This window comes from Stegostoma tigrinum, unplaced genomic scaffold (genome assembly GCF_030684315.1).
Source record: "Stegostoma tigrinum isolate sSteTig4 unplaced genomic scaffold, sSteTig4.hap1 scaffold_204, whole genome shotgun sequence".
NCBI classification, from domain to species: domain Eukaryota; kingdom Metazoa; phylum Chordata; class Chondrichthyes; order Orectolobiformes; family Stegostomatidae; genus Stegostoma; species Stegostoma tigrinum.
Genome location: NW_026728142.1, coordinates 350,329 through 369,949, shown reverse-complemented (window position 1 = coordinate 369,949; position 19,621 = coordinate 350,329). Strand labels below are relative to the sequence as shown.

The following is a 19,621-nucleotide window of genomic DNA, read 5'->3' as shown; positions in this document are numbered from 1 at the left end:
GAAAAAAACTAACACAATAGTGATTACAATATCATTTTACTATGTCATGCAACAGGATTTACTAATCAACATTCACTTACCACAACTTTCAGATATTTTAACACAGCATCCCCGTGCATAGTGGTTTTGCTGAAAGCAATAACATTGATTGGCATGTTGCCAATGACCAATGGAGCAATAGCAAAGTTAACAAAGACAGCTGAATTTGCTTTGATCAGAACTTTCTTTGCATTATGCCTTGAAACAGCAGCACTGCACAGCCCCTCTGCTTTTCTCATGTATACGAACACCTATGGGAAATACATGCACAACATTTTAATTAAGAATAACTAAACTGATGCACATATTGTTGAAGTATTTTCTTGCGCAATGTCATTGCATAAAAGAAAATAAGATTAGAATTGCACTATGAGTAGTATTTGCATTGTGAATATTTGTAAAATAGATACAAAAGCAAATAGACACAGTTAAAACATGCAAAGGAAAAGGGAAAGCAGAGCAGACAAAAAGATTTTTAAGGATTGGGAAGGATGTGTCTGTTTTCTATTGAATGGACAAATCATGAGTATTGAACAAATATGGATCCTAAACATTATGAGAGGGGCCAATTGAGTAGATCAGAGATGTCAGCTCTGCTTGGCAAGACAAGGAGTCCAAAACATTGTGGTGCCCTGACATCCCTTGTGCTGTTCAGAAGGACAACATTAAACTTTCAAGTGACTGGTAAAAATTTAGAACTCTGTCCTATACTAACTTTTCACAACCTAGCTTCAACATCAAAGGTTTATGAGTAATATACAAATGAAATATCATGAGAGGTAGTTTTCTATTGTCTTCCCCATATGTATGAGAAGAAAACATGGGTTACTTCACTGAATGATCTCCGTAAATACGCTTCTCTCTTTGGGCTTTTTTTTGGTTTCATTCAGCACTGTTCTTATCTGAATGTGAGCAACAGTCTTTGCAGCTAAGATACCTCAGAAATTAGGCTGACAAGTGGCACATAACATTCAAAGCACATAAATACCAGGCTATGACTGTCTGTTACTGTTGACTATCCAACCACAAACCTTGACATTCAATGGTGTTATCATCACTAAATCCCCCCACTATCAACATCCTTGGGGTTTATCATTGACCAGAAATTCAACTAGACTCACAGATATACATAGCAGCAACAAAACCAGTCAGAGGCTCGGAATACTGCAGCTCGTCCTGACTCCTCAAAGCCTGTCCACTATCTCCACAGTACAAGTCAGGAGTGTAATGGAATACTCCCCATTCGCCTGGATGAGTGCAGCTCCAACAACATCATCCGGGGCAAAGCAGTTCCCGCATGTTTGGCACCAGATCCACAAGCATTTACTCCCTCCACCACCGATGCTCAGTAGCAGCAGTGTGTACTATCTACAAGACGCAATACAGAAATTCACCAAAGATCCTCAGAACCATGACCGCTCCCATCTAGAATGGCAAGGGCTGCTGACATGTGGGGAATCCACCATTGGCATGTTCCCATCCAAGATATTCACAATCCTGACTTGAAATATAAATCACGTTTCCTTCACTGTCGCTGAGTCAAAACTCTGGATTCACTCCCACAGTGAGGCGGTGGTGCTGAGCCATCACTTACAGGATGGCTGGCCGAGCATACGTACGCACCACACACATGCATGCACATGTACACACCTCGTGATATGCAAATTTGGCCAAATAAACCCCAAATGTCGCAGATGGAAAAAGATGCATGAATTTTGAATTGTATCATGTACCATATATGAGTCTACTTGGCAATAACCTTGGATCTTATTTTCTTACCTCGAGTTCTTCAGGCAGATAATTGTACAATACTGCTCTCACGTCCAACTGCTCATTCCTTTTGACAGAGTAAGGTAGTTTCATGGATATAAAAAATGGTTTGAACACTGTCACCTTCTTTGGTTCAGCGATACAGAATCCTTAAAGTTGAGGCAAGAGAATATTGTCAGCGTTGTTTCATTCAAGCTTTAAAATAGTCTAATGTTTCCTTGGATTAGTTGCATACACAAAAACGCAGTGACAACACAGAAGACAACTGCTAGTCAATCCCATTATCACTGTGGGCTGGTAGTCACACATTAGACAGTAGGCATTACTAAGACATATTAGCAATGTGGATAAATATTAGCCTTAAACCTGGTATATCCTGGACATGACAATAAGGGTTTCTGACAGAGGTGTCTGCAGAGATAATGTGTGTGGTCGCAATTTTAAAAAAAAGCTCATGTTTCTATAATTGCCTGAACATATTCAAAGACACCAAATGTCATCTCTGATTCAAGACAGGAGAGATAAAGAAAGCAAGTACATTTGCTTGAAATTAATAATTACGAAAAATGTCAAATCACTTGTGGGGAGGCAATGGCCTAGTGATATTATCAATGGACTGTTAATCCAGAGAACCATAATTTTCAGGGCACCCACATTTGAATCCCTCTACAGCAGATGATGGAATCTGAATTAAATTAAAAAAAATCTGGAATTCGGAATCTATTGTCAATTGTCAGAAAAAAAACCATCTGGCTCACTAATGTCGTTTAGTGAAGAAAACTGCCATCCTTACCTGGTCTGGCCTACATGTGATTCCAGGCCCACAACAACGTGGTTGACTCTGAACTGCTCTCTAGGCAGTTATGGATGGGCAATGAATGCTACCTTGTCAGAGATGTCCTCATCCCGTGAATGAATTTTAAAAAAAAACTTATTGATGCAGTTTTAACACCACACTGACAAAATACCAGCATCACTAATAAAAATAATGTGGTTTTACGAAAAGACAATCCTTTCAATCTTATGCTGTATTTAGAATCCTTCAACGAGGTTAAGCAGAATGATTAGAACATAGTACAGTCCATAAATAGGCCGCTGGCCAATCATGTCTATACTGGTCCTGATGCTATTCGAAACTAATCCCATTCCATGGTTCATTACCACTCTATTCCCTGCCTGCTCGTGTGCCTGTCTAATTGCCTCTGAAACTTTGCTATCGTACCTTCTTCCATCAATAAAGCTAAGTTATGCTGAAAGTCTAGAATCTACAAAGATAAAGGAGCAGACATGTCCCAGCAGTCACTTGCAGGTTTTTACCTTTATTTGCAAACATGCCAACTGCTTGTATTTCCCAAGTAGTTATGGCATCAGGAATGTAGTTTCTTAACCTTTAAACAAAATAAATTGATTTGTAATGAAAGGCAAAGCTTAGAATTGAATTAAACTCATAGCTTAGTTTTCAAAAATCAGCTTAGAAAATCTCTTGTCAGGTACAAAGTTATTGATGAGATTTATGCAAATACTAAGCAGATCACAAAAGATGAAATACTTATGATATGTGATGACATCGATGTTTTTCTGTCTTCAAAGACAAGTGCGCAAGAAATAATTAGATTTTTTGCACTGATCATGCTTGCATATAATTGAAATTTTGCATTCTATGAGCACAGAGATTGGTTATTATGAGCAACTAATGAGGTTCTTCCTGTTTCCAAGAGTGATGCATGTCCAGTTCGATCCCCGTTTTGTGTGATGAGCTTCATAACTGAAGGCTATTGCTTCCCTGCAAAATAGGCATTCACTTTGAATTACAGAATGATACAATGCAGAAGAGGGCTTTGAATCCATTGAGTGTATTCTGTCAAAAATAAACTATCACCAACAGGAGTTCAAATTTCCCACATCATACCCGTAACCTTGAATATTATGACACTTCAGCTGTTTATCTAAATAATTTTTTGAAGATTGTGAGGCTGTCTGCCTCAACTACATTCCCAGATAATGCGTTCTAGGCTCCAATAACCCTTTGAGTGAAAATGTTTCCCTTAAGTCCTCTTGCTGCTCATTTTAAAATTATTCACCCGTGTTATTGACCCATGTATTAAGGGGAACAGTTACTTACTAGCCATCCTGTCCATACCTTCAATATCAAGACACTTCTATCAGATCTCTGTTCAACATTCTCTACTCAAAGTAAATAACCCAACTTTATACAATCTCTCTGCATAGCTGAGATGCTCAATCCCATGCAATATCCTGGTGAAGCACGTTCGATCTCCTCCAATGCAATCACATCCTTCTTATGTGTGGTGACCAGAACTGCACACAGTACTCCAGCTGTGGTCCAACCAAAATTCTTCACCAATCTAATGTGACCTCTCTGCTCTTATAACCTATACCATGACTGATAAAGGCCTTACCTACCTTATTCCCCCGACTTGCCATCTTCAGAAATCTGTGGATAAGCATCCCAGATACCCCTGTTTGTGTGAGCTTCTTGGTGCTCTGCCATTCATTGAACCCTCCCTTGTCTCATTACTATTTAAAAGAGCATGATCTTACATTTATCTGGTTCCATCTCCCCACTCATCTACCCATCTGATATTTTCCTGTAACACCTTCCTCCTCATTTTCAATCACCCAGCCAATCATTGTGACATTCAAAAACTTACTTATCATACATCTCACGCTCTTATCTACAGCAATTACAAATATCACAAACAATAATGGACCCAGCAGTGACTTTGTGCTTTGTTACTACACATTGGACTCCAGTCATACAAATATCCTTCTGTCACAGTGCTTTGGCTCCTATCACCGAGTCAATTTTGAATGCATTTGGAAACAAATATGACTGTGTACATTGGCTAATCATTGCCCCAAGAGGCAGAAGGCCAACGGTAGATCTTGTTCTCATAATTTCTGTGTTGTTTGAACAAACACCAAGAACATCAGCTGAAACATTCTAGTCTGTGCACTTCCATTTCTCAGAATAGAACAGCAAGATATAATGACAGTCAATAATTCATAGACACAAAACATTAAGTGCAGAATTAACAGAGCAGATCTGGCAAGGATCTGAGGATAGACCGACAGTTACTGTTGTCAGGTTATGGGAATAGGATAGGTCTGGATGTGATGCAGTTTGCATGGTCAGTGTTAACTCAATGGGTCAAATAGCCTCCAGTTGCATTGCAGCAGGACTATGATTTAAGGTCAGAATGACTTCTTTTTCTGAGCTGACAGTTGCTGGAGAACAGTCATATTGGATTCAAATTGTTAACTCTACTTCTATACATGAATGTATAATTATGTAACTTGTTCAATAAAGGCCACATATGTCTTTTTTTCTGACAATAATAAAAGTTATTGTATGAAGACTGCACATGACTCTTACTGAAAGCCCAATTACATTCACAACAATTTCTTCACATGAAACCATCTTACGTGTGATCTCCCGCACTGAAAACCTCGACTGTTTTCCATAGCCAGCTGTGTGGAAATACGCTACGTACATGAATCGAAGTTTCATCGAAAAATTCTTCTTCTTCATTCACAGCGGCTGGGAAAAAAAACAAAATTTACAAGACAGCATTTCAAAGTCCATTTATTTCCAAGTGACTGTTGAAGCATCTTCTCTGTTCGCTGAGCTATTTAGGTTCCCAGTTAAGTGAAAAGGTGACGTTAATATTATTAGCCTGGTATTCAGACTATCACCCTTTCCAGTCTCTTGGTCTTCTTAAGCCATACAATGTTCTCCAGACAAACGGAGTAATCTATTCTTACAAAATTCTGACCTTTCAAAATTCATTTTAATCATCTGGCCCACTTTTGAAGGCTCTATTCTCAGTTGTTTCAAGCTAAACATCTTGAATTCCTTCTCAAAATATCTCCAGCTCTTGTCCTTCCTTCAGCACAGTGTGCAAAATAGATGTATTTTGACGTATCAAAGACTTCCCAGCTGTCCCCCATTCCATATACATGTGGCACATTGAAAAAAATGAGACTTTTTTTGTCATTGGAAGGACTAAAACCTAACCATCAAAAGGAGATTTTACAAGGAGACAATGGGCATCTGAAGTCATGAGGAGCTGTCACATGATCAGTAACCAAGCAGATTTAGACACATGATTAGCACAGCACATATAGCCAGCCACTACCCCCCCTCCCCTTACTGTGCTATATTAACAAAGATAGGTGCATTGGGGGAAGCTACACTCTCCTCTTTGGGGAAGACTAGGAGTTCCCCTGCATTATTGATACCAGTGATGACCACAGACTATCACTGTCAATGAGTATGGCTGCAAGGCATTATGGACTGGATGTGTGAACGCTTGTATATTCCTTTTCCTTTGCATCACAGCTAAAGTACTGCTCGTCAATAATGTATCAGAATATTGCTACAGCATCTGCAGTCTTAATCTAGTCAGTAATTTCGAGACAATTAGGTATTTCTGATTGCAGAACACCCAGAAACAATAATACAAATCAGAATAGTAGATCATGTGATGCAATCAGATTTCTGTGCATGGGCTCTGTGTAACTTTTCTAAGATATCCTGCCAGAAATGTGCCTGGTTATTCAGGTTTTTTTAAAAATCATGACCTTATTCATCTGCATCTCTATTTTCAGGGAGTAGTGTAACTGAAATGTAGATATTTGTTTATAATTGATTTGACTCACTGTATGAACATGATTGAAATTTGATTCCACGCATTAAAACATGGGCCAAAAAACACAAAAAAAGACTCTCACTTACATCGCGCTATCGAATTCACCTTCAGCGTCTGATTCTTCCTCAGTTCCACTCCATAGATGCAACAACTCTTGAAAACCTGTCGACAATCCACCTCGTTGACCCGACTTGCTCGTTGTTCACAGCTAAATTCCATTAATATCTTAGTAATTCCGTCCATGCAGCATTTCCGCAATCTGCGATCTGGGTATTCGTTTACTGTAGATAAAACAAGCATTGGAAAACAATATAATTCAATGGGTCAGGGAATTCCACTTTTGAGCATTTATTATTACTTGCATACACGGTGGCTCAGTGGTTAGCACTTCAGCCTCACAGCGCCAGGGACCCGGGTTCGATTCCAGCCTCAGGCGATTGTCTGTGTGGAGTTGGCACATTCTCCCCGTGTCGGCGTGGGTCCCCTCCGGGTGCTCTGGTTTCCTCCCACAGTCCAAAGATGTGCAGGCTAGGTGGATTGGCCATGCTAAATTGCCCGTAGTGTTCAGGGGTGTGTGGGTTATAGGGGGATGGGTCTGAGTAGGATGCTCCAAAGGGCAGTGTGGACTTGTTGGGCCAAAGAGCCTGTTTCCACATTGTAGGGAATGTAATCTAATCTACAGGAGTCCATAAAATCCCCAGCTTGTGGAAACAGGCCAGACAACCCAACAAGTCCACCCAGACCCATTCCCCCTTTACTTTTCCCTGCAATGCTATATTTCCTACGGTTAACACAACTAAACATCCCTGAACACCACAGGAAATTTAGCATGATTAACCCACATTTTTGGACTGTGGGGCGAAACTGAAACACCCAGCGAAAGCCCATGTAGACATGGGCAGTACATGTAAACTCCACACAGACAGGTGCCCAAGGTTGGAATCAAACCTGGGCCCCTGGCGCTGTGAGGAAGCAGTGCTATTCACTGAGCCACCGTGCTGAAACACGTCACTCGATCTTGGAGGTTAGGAGGCTCAGTAGTGTGTTCCGAATCACAAGATGCTGAACCCTTGTGTCAAAGAACAAAGAAAATTACAGTACAGGAACAGGCGCTTTGCCCCTTCACGCCTGCACCGAAATGCTGCTCATAACATCTAAATCCCCCTACCTTTCCAGGGACTATATCCCTTTATTCCCATCCTATTTGTGTATTTGTCAAGATGCCCTTCCAAAGTCACTATCGTATCTGCTTCCAGTGCCCTCCCTGGCAGAGAGTTCCAGGCACCCACCACCCTCTGTGCAAAAAACTTGCCTTTTACATCAACTTTAAACCTTGCCCTTCACACATTAAACCCATGGCCCCTGGTAATGGACTCTTCCATCCTGGGAAAAAGTTTCAACTGTCCACTCTGTCCATGCTCTCCATGATCTTGTAAACTTCTATCAGGTTCCCCCTCATCCTCCATCGTTCCAGTGAGAACAACCCAAGTTTCCCCAACCTCTCCTTATAGCTAACACCCTCCATACCAGGCAACATCCAGTAAATCTTTTCTGTACCCTCTCTAAAGGCACCACCTCCTTCTGGTACTGTGGCAGCCAGAATTGAACACAATATTCCAAATGCAACCTTACTAAGATTCTATAAATCTGCAACATTACCTGCCAATTTTTAAACTCAGTGCCTGGCTGATGAAGGCATGCATGCGATATGTCTTCACAGATATTGAGAACTGCCGATGCTGGAGAATCCGAGATAACAAAGTGTGGAGGTGGATGAACACAGCAGGCCAAGCAGCATCTCAGGAGCACAAATGTGTCTTGTTGACTAGCTTTTCCACCTGCATTGCCACTTTCCGTGGCCTGTGTACTTGTCCACCCAGATCTCTTTGCCTCTCAGTACTCTTAAGGTTTCTGCCATTTACTGTATATTTGCTGTCTGGATTAGACCTTCTCAAATGCATTACCTCACAATTTTCTGGATTAAGCTCCATCTGCCATCTCTCTGCCCAAATCGCCTACAGATCTATATCCTGCTGTATCCTTTGACAGTCCTCACTGCTATTCGCAATTCCACCAACTTTTTTGTCATCAACAAACTTACTAATCAGACCAGTTACATTTGCCTCCAAATCATGTACCTATATTACCAACAGAAAAGTCCCACACTGATCCCTGAGGAACGTCACTAGTCACAGCCCTCCATTCAGAAACATACCCTTCCACTTCTACCTTCTATGACAGAGCCAGTTGTTTTTTTTAATCCATCTTGGATAAAAATGCTCACGTTTGACCCTGTGTGACTTTACCTTCTGTATCACCCTGCAATGAGGGACCTTGTCAAAGGCCTTACTGAAGTCCATGCAGACAACATCCACTGCCCTACCCTCATTGATCATCTTCATCATTTCCTCAAAAAAACTCAACCAAGTTACCGAGACATGACCTCCCCTTCACAAAACCGTGTTGCCTCTTACTAATATGCCTGTTGATTTCCAGGTGGAGTAAATCCTGTCTCAAAAGAATCCTCTCCAATAATTTCCCTACTACTGATGTAAGGCTCACCAGCCTACATTTAGCTGGATTATCCTTGCTACCCGTCCTAAACAAAGGAACAATATTGGCTATTTGCCAATCCTCTGGGACCTCCCCTGTAGCCAGTGAGGATACAAAGATTTCCGTCAAGGCCCCAGCAATTTCCTACCTTGTTTCTTTCAGTATTCTGGGGTATATCCCATCAGAACCTTGGGACTTGTCTATCTTAATGTTTTTCACAACCCCCAGTGTCTCCTCCCTTTTGATCTCAACATGACCCAAAACTACCGAAACACCCTTGTCCTCAACACAAAGCAATAATCTTGATCCTGAAAGAAAATCAGATAATACTACCCAGCCAGAACATTCTGAGGTGGTCTGGTTATTTCTGCCCGGGAGAATTATTGGCAACGAAGCTGTATTGAAGAACGCAATGGTACAGGCACTGCACCATGCTAGAAGAAAAAAAGTACTGTCCAGACATCAGCAACTCCAGGCACAAAGCATTAACTGTCATTATTTAACATTGATGTATGGCAGACTGGTGCAGGTAGATTGTCCCAAAATCAACATATATTATGATCCAAGTATGGAGTCCTGTGCCCAGTGTTAGTGTTCGGCATCGCAAAGTCAGAAGTAGGCCGCAAGAGTGAGCCAAAGTTCCACTTTACTGCGGAGTTATATCATAAACATCCTTATGAAACTAATCAAATAAAACAGATGAAAAAAAGTCTTCTGAGGATACTTAAGTAATAAAATTACCGATAAAGGATGGCGTCAGCAAGTAAACGTGGAAACAATTAATCAAAGCAGGGTGCAATGTCAATCCTAACAGCATTTGGGTAGTTAGAGTAAGATAAATGGGAAACAAGATTTTAAAACAAATCTTGGGGGAAATGTGCATACAAAATTGTAAAAGGTGAGTTTGTAAAAGAGAATCCCAACAGATTTCTAAAAAAGCACATTATTATTCATCACGTAAATGACATTAAAATTTTCAGCAAGGAGACTAATAAAAGTTGTTTATATTGATGGTAAGGAAGCATTTGACCATGAGTCTTGTATGCAAAACTTATTAAGTAATCACAACTTTTGTAAGAAGCCAGAAGCATCAGCTTGGATTAAAACAAGTCTCTTGGCTGAATAGGTGGAGTTGTGATCATTTGAGAAAAGAAAGTGTACAATTGGTGTGCCATTGTCTTGTCATTTATTTTGAAGAAATCTAATTTAATCTCAACTGGTAACTGTCAATAACTTAAAATCTACAACATTGTCACCTCAGCTATGTGCTAATTTGCCTATGGCAAATCATTTTTTTTTTCTATTCATTTTTGCGGGATGTGGGCGTCTCTAGCTGGGCCAGCATTTCTTGCTTGTCCCTAGCTACCGCTGAGAAGGTGGTGGTGAGCTGCCTTCCTCCTGCTTGGGTTTACCCACAATGCTTTTAGTGAAGGAATTCCAGGATTTTGACCCAGTGACAGTGAAGTTTAGAGAAGCGAATTTGTGGTGGAAATACTAATATGTAAAATATTGTTTCAGGTTCTTGAGTCATTCGATCAAATAGTAGTGAAGTCACAATAATATGTTCTCCATCTGCAGTGTCCTATGGTTGATGTTCTGGTCAGCTGCATAACTAGGGAAGCAGAGAGCACAGGAAAGTGAATAGTGGAGACAAAGTTTCATGCTTTGAGGAGATGTAAAATTCATTGCAGTCACTTCCAAAGAGAAAAATATTAATATTAAAATGATAAGCAAACTATGACAAGAAGGGTTAGAAATATGCATCCAAGAGTGAAGATTTACAGAATAGAAGGATAAAACTATCTCCCTTGCATCTGAATGCACATAGTTTCACAGTTACATGCTTTGAGATCTGAACTAATCCATGATCTCATTCCAAATGTGCACCTAGATAGTAATAATTATAATAAATATAATAACATAATTATAACAATTACAAATTTACACTGTTTGTTGGACACAGGAAGTGAGTAAGTGTATATGATTGTGAGGGTCATGGATGGGGTAGATGGTAAGCAGCTCTTTCTCTTAATTCTAGTGTCAAATAAAAAGGGTGCACAATTCTCGTGCAAAAGGCAGGATAGCAGATGCTTTTAGCAGATGTGGAAAAGAAGGTGGTAAGGGTCTGCAATACTGGGAGGTTATTAACCTCACATCTATTAAAATGTAGTTGGATGAACATTTGAAATATTATAGTCAAAGCTATTTGTCGTATGCTGGAAAGTGGGACTAATGTAGATTTAGTGTATTTTGGCAGTACAGGCTTGATGGGCCAAAGGGCCTCTTGCATATGGCATATTGCTTTCATTCTAAGCAGAAATTCCAGATTCTTTTGTCATGGGCTAGCGATTCCATGTACAATTATCACTGGAGGTAGAAGGCTATGTTAAAAAAAACATGTAAATAGTCTAAAATGTTATTTCCGGGAAAACAGGCGTCAAAAAGGCAGGATTGTGTTTGCAACATATTTAAGGCATGTGAGAAGAACTGACAGTGTAAGGAATATTTTTGTGGGAGGGACAGATTTTAAAGTGAAAGAACCGGCAATTTTAACAGAATTGTCTTCAGAGTACGCGTCATGACCAAGTTATTTGCAATCGAATGTCACTCGTTAAACTGTGGGCATCTCATTTATTGGTTACATAATGTGATGTAACTTTTGGAGAGGCTGGTCTTGGTACTTTAATATGAGACAAGCCGGTGGCAGGTACTTTGGGGTTGAAAAACTGCTGAAGAACAGTGTTTGGATTTTTATGTCACAGTTTGTCAAACTTCTACCTCCCAAAAGCCTGACAGCGAAGACTGCAACAAAAACAAAGTTGCTGGAAAAGCTCAGCAGGTCTGGCAGCATCTGTGGAAGAGAAAACAGAAAACTTAGGAAGGGTCACGGGACCCGAAACGTAAAGTCCTCCAGATGCTGCCAGACCTGCTGAGCTTTTCCAGCAACTTTGTTTTTGTTCCTGATTTACAGCATCCACAGTTCTTTTGTTTTTATTTAGCAAAGACCATAATCTTTCTTTCCCACCTCTGTTAGTGAGAAGAGCAATGCTCAAAATCTGAAAAGAAACATTTATAACTAAAACAAAGATCAACCTAATACGCCAGCTGTTTTCAATATATATTGATGATTAATATAAGGCTCCTAAATGGGCGAGCTATTGAGGAGATGAAATGTGGAGGCAGATGCAGTGAAGCTTCCATATACATAGAACATATAGAACATTACAGCACAGTACAGGCCCTTCGGCCCTCGATGTTGTGCCGACCTGTCATACCGATCTGAAGCCCATCTCACCTACACTATTCCATGTACGTCCATATGCTTATCCAATGACGACTTGAATGTACCTAAAGTTGGCGAATCTACTACTGTTGCAGGAAAAGCGTTCCATTCCCTGACTACGCTCTGAGTAAAGAAACTACCTCTGACATCTGTCCTATATATCTTTCACCCCTCAATTTAAAGCTACGCCCCCTCGTGCTTGCTGTCACCATCCTAGGAAAAAGGCTCTCCCTATCCATCCTACCTAACCCTCTGATTATTTTATGTGTTTCAATTAAGTCACCTGACAACCTTTTTCTCTCTAATGAAAACAGCCTCAAGTCCCTCAGCCTTTCCTCGTAAGACCTTCCCTCTATACCAGGCAACATCCTAGTAAATCTCCTCTGCACCCTTTCCAAAGCTTCCATATCCTTCTTATAATGCGGTGACCAGAACTGTACGCAATACTCCAAGTGCGGCCGCACCAGAGTTTTGTACAGCTTCACCATAACCTCTTGGTTCCGGAACTCGATCCCTCTATTAATAAAAGCTAAAACACTGTATGCCTTCTTAACAGCCCTGTCAACCTGGGTGGCAACTTTCAAGGATCTGTGTACATGGACACCGAGTTCTCTCTGCTCATCTATACTGCTAAGAATCTTACCATTAGCCCTGTACTTTGCCTTCTGGTTACTCCTACCACAGTGCATCACCTCACACTTGTCTGCATTAAACTCCATTTGCCACCTCTCAGCCCAGCTCTGCAGCTTATCTATGTCTCTCTGCAACCTACAGCATCCTTCGTCACTATCCCACAACTCCACCGACCTTAGTGTCGTCTGCAAATTTACTAACCCGTCCTTCTACACCCTCATCCAGGTCATTTATAAAAATGACAAACAGCAGTGGACCCAACACCGACCCTTGCGGTACACCACTAGTAACTGGTCTCCAGGATGAACATTTCCCATCAACTACCACCCTGTCTTCTTTCAGCAAGCCAATTTCCAATCCAAACTGCTATATTTCCCACAAACCCATTCCTCCGCATTTTGTACAAATTCCATTCCTCCACATTTTGTCCAATGTAGTTTGAACAAGTTGAGTGAATGAAATATAATGTAGATACAGGCAATGTTGTCCACACAGGTTTGAAAAAAGACAGACTGTTACCTGAATGGCGAGAGATTGGGAAAGGGGGAACGTGACCTAGGTGTACTTGTGCACCAGTCCCTGAAAGTATGCATGCAGCGCATGGGGAAAAGTTGGCAAATGGCACTTTGGTCCTAATAGTGAGAAAATGAAAACATAGGAGCAGGGATAGACTCAAACTCATAGAATTAAACTTTACAGAAACAGTCCTTAAGTCCATCAAATCTGCATGGAGTAAAAAATTACTCTAAGTCTGTATTGCGCCATTTTTGAGAACTTGATTCATAGCCTTATGACACTGCAAATGGTCATTCAAACACATTTTGAAGGTTGTGAGGTTTCCTGCCCTTCAGATAATCCCATTTGTGCTGGTCTCACCTTCACCAGAAATCCAAAATCCTTCTTCATGCATCAACTTTTGAAAATTAATATGTTCTATTCTCCTATTTCTGAACTCTCTAGCACATGGAACCGGGAGTAATCCAGAAGTTTGAGGTCCTGTTCCATCGTCTGCTGCTGAGCTACCTAAATTCTGCTTGCAAGTTCTCATCCCAGCTGTACGGTTGGTATTAATGTGAGCCATTAACTGTACCTTATCATATTCTCACTTCAGAAAGCTCAGCAGCTGCACAATGACATCCTTGACCACTGCACAAGGGTGACAACACAGTCACCGTTGAGCTGCATAATCATGTCAGCCTCTCCCCAACTAACGAATCCCCTATAATTATTGCTTCTTCTCTTTTCAAACTCCTTTCCTCTTTAATGAGGCCACTTGTGCTGCCAGAAGCTTGGCTTTGTCTAGTTTTTCATAAATAAACTTTCCCCTCATCAGCTTCCAAACTGGGAAATTGATTTGTGAGCAGGATCCCAGAGAAGATTTTCATTACCTGCCTGATTATTTTGGACTGCTGGTGTCATCACTGCTTTCTTTCCACTAGATCCTTGAGCTGTAGGATGACTACTTCTCTAAATGTGCAATTCATGTACTTCTTAGCCTCACAGTTGCACTATAGTGCCTACAGTTGCCTCTGGATCTTCAAATCACGCAGCTTAAGTTTCTGTATTTCAAAGCACTTCCTGGATAAGAGATCATCTAGGACATCAGTCGGGTACATAACTTTCCATACACACATTGCACCTGGGTGACTTTAACATGAAGGGTGGAATGGCCTGTTGCCAATCTAATTTTCGGTTTCCAAAGCAGGCATTCTGCTACCTCCTTCTCTCTTGTGCTTTGAAACAAAATTTGCTGAAAGGTTCTCCATTATTTATTACAGCTTTACTTTACCAAAATGAGTTCCACGTTCAAATATCCTCTGCAGAAGCAGATTTCTTACAAATTTAGTAGTGTTTAAATTACATTTATGACTCTTGTCTCTGATATTATAGAATCATACAACAAAGAAGACACCGTTTGATCCATCAACTCGCCATAGAGTTGTATAGCGCGGAAACAGTCCCTTTGGTCCAAATCATCCATGCCAACCAGTTATCCTCAAGCGCTTTTCTGATGAAGGGTCTAGGCCCGAAACGTCAGCTTTTGTGCTCCTGAGATGCTGCTTGGCCTGCTGTGTTCATCCAGCCTCACACTTTGTTATCTACGATTCTCCAGCATCTGCAGTTCCCATTATCACTATTCATGTACCTGTCCAGATGCCTTTTAAATGCTGTAATTATATTAGCCTTCACCAGTTCCTCTGGCAGTTCATTCCATACACGCACCACACTCTATGTTTAAAAAAAATTGCCTCTTAAGTCCCTTTTAAATCTTGCCCCTCTCATCTTAAACCTGTATCTCTAGTTTTGGGCTCACCTACCCTGGGGAAAATACTTTGGCTGTTCATCTTATCCATGACCTTATTATTCCATAAACCTCAATAAAGTCAGCCCTCAGTATCTGATGCTCCAGGGAAAGTAGCCACAGCCTATTCAGCCTCTCGCTACAGCTTAAAACACTCCAACCCTAGCAACATCCTTGTAAATCTTTTTTGAACCCTTTCAAGTTTCACAGCTTTCCTACATCAAGCAGACCCGAACTGAATGCAGTATTCCAAAAGTGGTCCAGTCAATGTCCTGTGCTGCCACAGCCCAACGTCTCGACTTCTATACTCAATGCACTGATCAATAAAGACAAGCATACCAAACACCTTCTTCACTATCCTGTCTAGTTGTGACAAATACAATAAATCTAAACTAGTCCCTCTTTCTAACATGAGACCCATAGCATTGAACTTGCGGATATTTCTAGAGCTCATCCAAATGCTGTTCAAAGATTATAAGGTTACCTATTTTAACTGCCCTTCCAAAGTGCATCCCACCACACCAAAATCCTTATAGATTTCTCTCAGATACACCTTCAAACTACTCTGTTTCAAAGGAAATAATGTAAGCTTTTCCAGTCTTTCGTCATTACAAAATACATTTCACTGCAAACAACATTCTGGTGTTTTTTTTTGCACCTACTCCAGTGCAATCATATTGCTCGTGTAGTGTAGAGGCCAGAACTGATTACAATGCTCCAGCTGTGTCTCAACCTAGGTAGTGAGCAGCACCAATAAAAACTGTCCGTTGTTATAATCTTCACCTCAGCATGGTGGCTCAGTGGTTAGCAGTGCAGCCTCATAGCACCAGGGACCCGGGTTCGATTCCCACCTTGGGTGACTGTCTGTGTGGAGTTTGCACATTCTCCCTGTGTCTGCGTGGGTTTCCTCCGGGTGCTCCGGCTTCCTCCCACAGTCCAAAGATGTGCAGGCTAGGTGGATCGACCATGCTAAATTGCCCGTAGTGTTCAGGAGTGTGTGGTTATAGGGGATGGGTCTGGGTGGGATGCTTCAAGGGGCGGTGGTTACTCAGCACCCTCTCTCTGTCCAAGATACTCATTTACATCATTTGTATGTTTTGCAAGCAATAAAGTAACGACCCACTGATCCCTGTGGTACACCACCTGACATTGGTCTCAAGTCACACAAATTGACTTCTGTCACCACATTCCATCTCTTGCTAATTTTGGATCCGGTGTATGTTTACCCCTTTATCAGTTTCTCATCTGGGTATGAGTCAAAGGCTTTGCGAAAATCCATATAAACTGTATGAACTGTAGTACCCTCATCTACACACTTGGTCATCTCCTTGAAAAACTAATCCAGACATGATAAGCATAATCTCTATTTGACAAAGCCACATTGAATAATGCTGATAAAACCTTATCTGACCAAATGAAGATTAATTATTTCCTTCAGGATTTTCGCCAATAATTTCTGCGTTAAACACAAGTTTCATTGCTACCTTATTTTGCCATTTTTGACTTCTGCACACCAAGCTATTTCATCCTCAATCTTCTCTTTTCAAAAGAAAGTGGGACACAGTATGATATGCATAACATTTCAGTTTTGGGTCAGCTTCATTAATCAGATCTTTTCCTGTCTTTCTCCAAAGCATTCATGCAACTTTTATAATATTAATTAACTTTTAACAACATTGTGAGTTGAAGTTCCTGTGCTGTACAGTTCTATGTCTATGCAAAGTGGGTTGATATGATTCATACATTAACAACCTTTGGTAACACGGCTGTAAAAGGCTGACATTTAGACAACATTCGAAGAAAGTGTGATTAACATAGACCAATGATGGAAGTTTTCAGTGTGATCTTTCAAACTCACATTTTCCAGCAAATTTCCGCTGCAGATTTAATTCTCTCCTCATTCTTCTGATTTCGTTTCTGCAGGAGTATTCTGAAAAATTGAACAAAAGCAAATTCCAATTCAAAGTTGCTCAAAATCAAATATTGTATGTTTTTATAAGTTTTTGTTCAGTTTTAGAACGGAATCAAACTGGACAATTGTCCTTGCCCACCAATTCGTATGTCCGAAAGCTGTCCACAGAAAAAAGCTCAATCTCAAATTTCATTCGTTTTCAAATCTAACCACTTTCTCATACATTCCCACCTCCACAGATCTTAGATTTTGGTGATCTACTCATCCCTGTCCTCTCTCACATTCTAGATTTTAGCTGTTTCATGATGACTAACCGTAATTAACTGTTTTGGAACCTGAAGTCTGAAATTTCACCCTCAAAACTCTTTAACTTGCATACCTATAGTGGCACAATATTGATGTGAGCCCGTGTAGCACTAACAAGTCAATAGCTGATTGTAACCTGTATACTGAATCAGATTGATCTGAACAGATATGTAATTGGTGATATGATGCTGTTAAAGCAATATTAATTTCTTTATTTCTAAAGGACATGCACCACTGCAGACACTCTGATAACGCATTGGTGAGATGGCATGTGGACTTCTGTATACTACTGGTCATTGTATTTAAGGAAGGACATTAATGCGCTGGAAACAGTTCAGAAAATGTTTACTAGGCAAATATCTGGAATGAGTGGATTGCCTTATGAGAAAAGGCTAGACAAGACAGGCCATCCATCCCCATGGATTTTAGAAGGGTCAGGGGTTACAAAATGGAAATACGTAACAATCTGAGAAGACTTGGATGTTAAAAGGATCTGAAACTAGGCCTCATAGTTTAAAAATAAGGTGCCACCCATTTAAGGCAGCATCTTAGATAAAGGATGACTTAGATAACAAGGTGTACACCTGGATGAACACAGCAGGCCAAACAGCATCAGAGGAGCAGGAAAGCTGACATTTCGGGCCTAGACCCTTCTTCAGAAACGAAGGAGGGGAAGGGCGTTCTGAAATGAATAGGGAGAGACGGGGAGGCGAATAGAAGATGGAGAGAGGAGGAGATGAGACAGACTGGTCAAAGAGATGGGAATGGAGCCAATAAAGGTGAGTGTAGGTGGAGAGGTAGGGTAGAGATAGGTCAATCCAGGGAGGACAGACCGGTCAAGGGGGCCGAATGAGGTTGGTAGGTTGGAGATGGGGGTGGAGGGGATAGGTGAGAGGAAGAACAGGTTAGGGAGGTGGGGAAGAGCTGGGCTGGTTTTTGGCTGCGGTCGGGGGATGGGAGATTTTGAAGCTTGTGAAATCCACATTGATACCATTGGGCTGCAGGGTTCCAAAGTGGAATATGAGGTGCTGTTCTTGCAAACTTCAGGGAGTATCGTTGCGGCACTGCAGGAGGCCCAGGATGGACATGTTGTCTGAGGAATGGGAGTGGGAGTTGAACTGGTCTGCAACTGGGAGGTGCAGTTATTTAGGGCAAACCGAGCGGTGTTCTGCAAAGCAGTCCCCAAGCCTCCGCTTGGTTTCCCCGATGTAGAGGACGCCACAATGGAAAAAGCGGATGCAGTATACTACATTAGCAGATGTGCAGATGAACATCTGCTTGATGTGGGAAGTCTTCTTGGGACCTGGGATGGGGGTGGGGGGGTGCAGGTATAGCGCTTCCTGTGTTTGCAGGAAAAAGTACCGGGTATGGTGGGGCTGGAGGCGAGTGTGGAGCAGACAAGGGAGTCACAGACAGAGTGGTCCCTCTGGAAGGCAGATAAGGTTGGGGTGGGAAGATGTCTTTGGTGGTGGGGTTGGATTGCAGATGGCAGAAGTGTCGGAAAATGATGCTTTGGATCTGGAGGTTGGTGGGGTGGTATGTGGGCACAAGGGGGATTCTGTTTTGGTTGTTATTGTGGGGAGGTGATGTGAGGGATGAGTTGTGGGGAATGCAGGAGACACAGTCGAGGGCGGTCTTGACCACTGCGGGGCGGACGTTGCGATCCTTGAAAAACGAGGACATCTGAGATGTACAGGAGTGAAATGCCACATCCTGGGAACAGATGCAGCGGAGACGAAGGAATCGGGAATAGGGGATGGCATTTTTGCAGGAAGGTGGGTGGAGGAGGTGTATTCTAGGTAGCTGTGGGAGTCAGTGGGCTTGAAATGGATATCGGTTTCTAGGTGTTTGCTGGAGATGGAGACGGAGAGGTCCGAGAAGGAGAGAGAGGTATTGGAGATGGTCCAGGTGAAATTAAGGCTGGGGCAGAAGGTGTTGGTGAAGTGGATGAACTGTTCGAGTTCTTTGTGGGAGCACGAGGTGGCGCCCATACAGTCATTAATGTAACGGAGGCTCAGTGTAGGTACAGAAGAGAGATTGTTCCACATAACCTGCAAAGCAGCAGGCATAGCATGGGCCCATGAGGGAACTTACCTTTCTCTCTCATGGCTTTGTGAATCTTTGGAATTCCCTGTCCTGACCTGTCTGTC

At 41.6% G+C, this 19,621-nt stretch overlaps 1 protein-coding gene across 1 annotated transcript in view; it reads right to left on the bottom strand.

Moving 5' to 3' along the window:
• The window catches only part of LOC125467360 (complement C4-A-like), a gene marked incomplete at its 3' end in the record, with an annotated part of 173,948 nt that overhangs the window by 67,036 nt on the left and 87,291 nt on the right, over positions 1-19,621 (bottom strand). Inside the window, exons 16-21 of the mRNA XM_059643735.1 lie at positions 17,112-17,183; positions 6,569-6,763; positions 5,257-5,371; positions 3,127-3,197; positions 1,819-1,958; positions 81-290 (exon numbers count right to left, since the gene is read on the bottom strand). Of these exons, the coding sequence (XP_059499718.1) occupies positions 81-290; positions 1,819-1,958; positions 3,127-3,197; positions 5,257-5,371; positions 6,569-6,763; positions 17,112-17,183 (803 nt within the window). The remainder of the gene's footprint in view (positions 1-80; positions 291-1,818; positions 1,959-3,126; positions 3,198-5,256; positions 5,372-6,568; positions 6,764-17,111; positions 17,184-19,621) is intronic.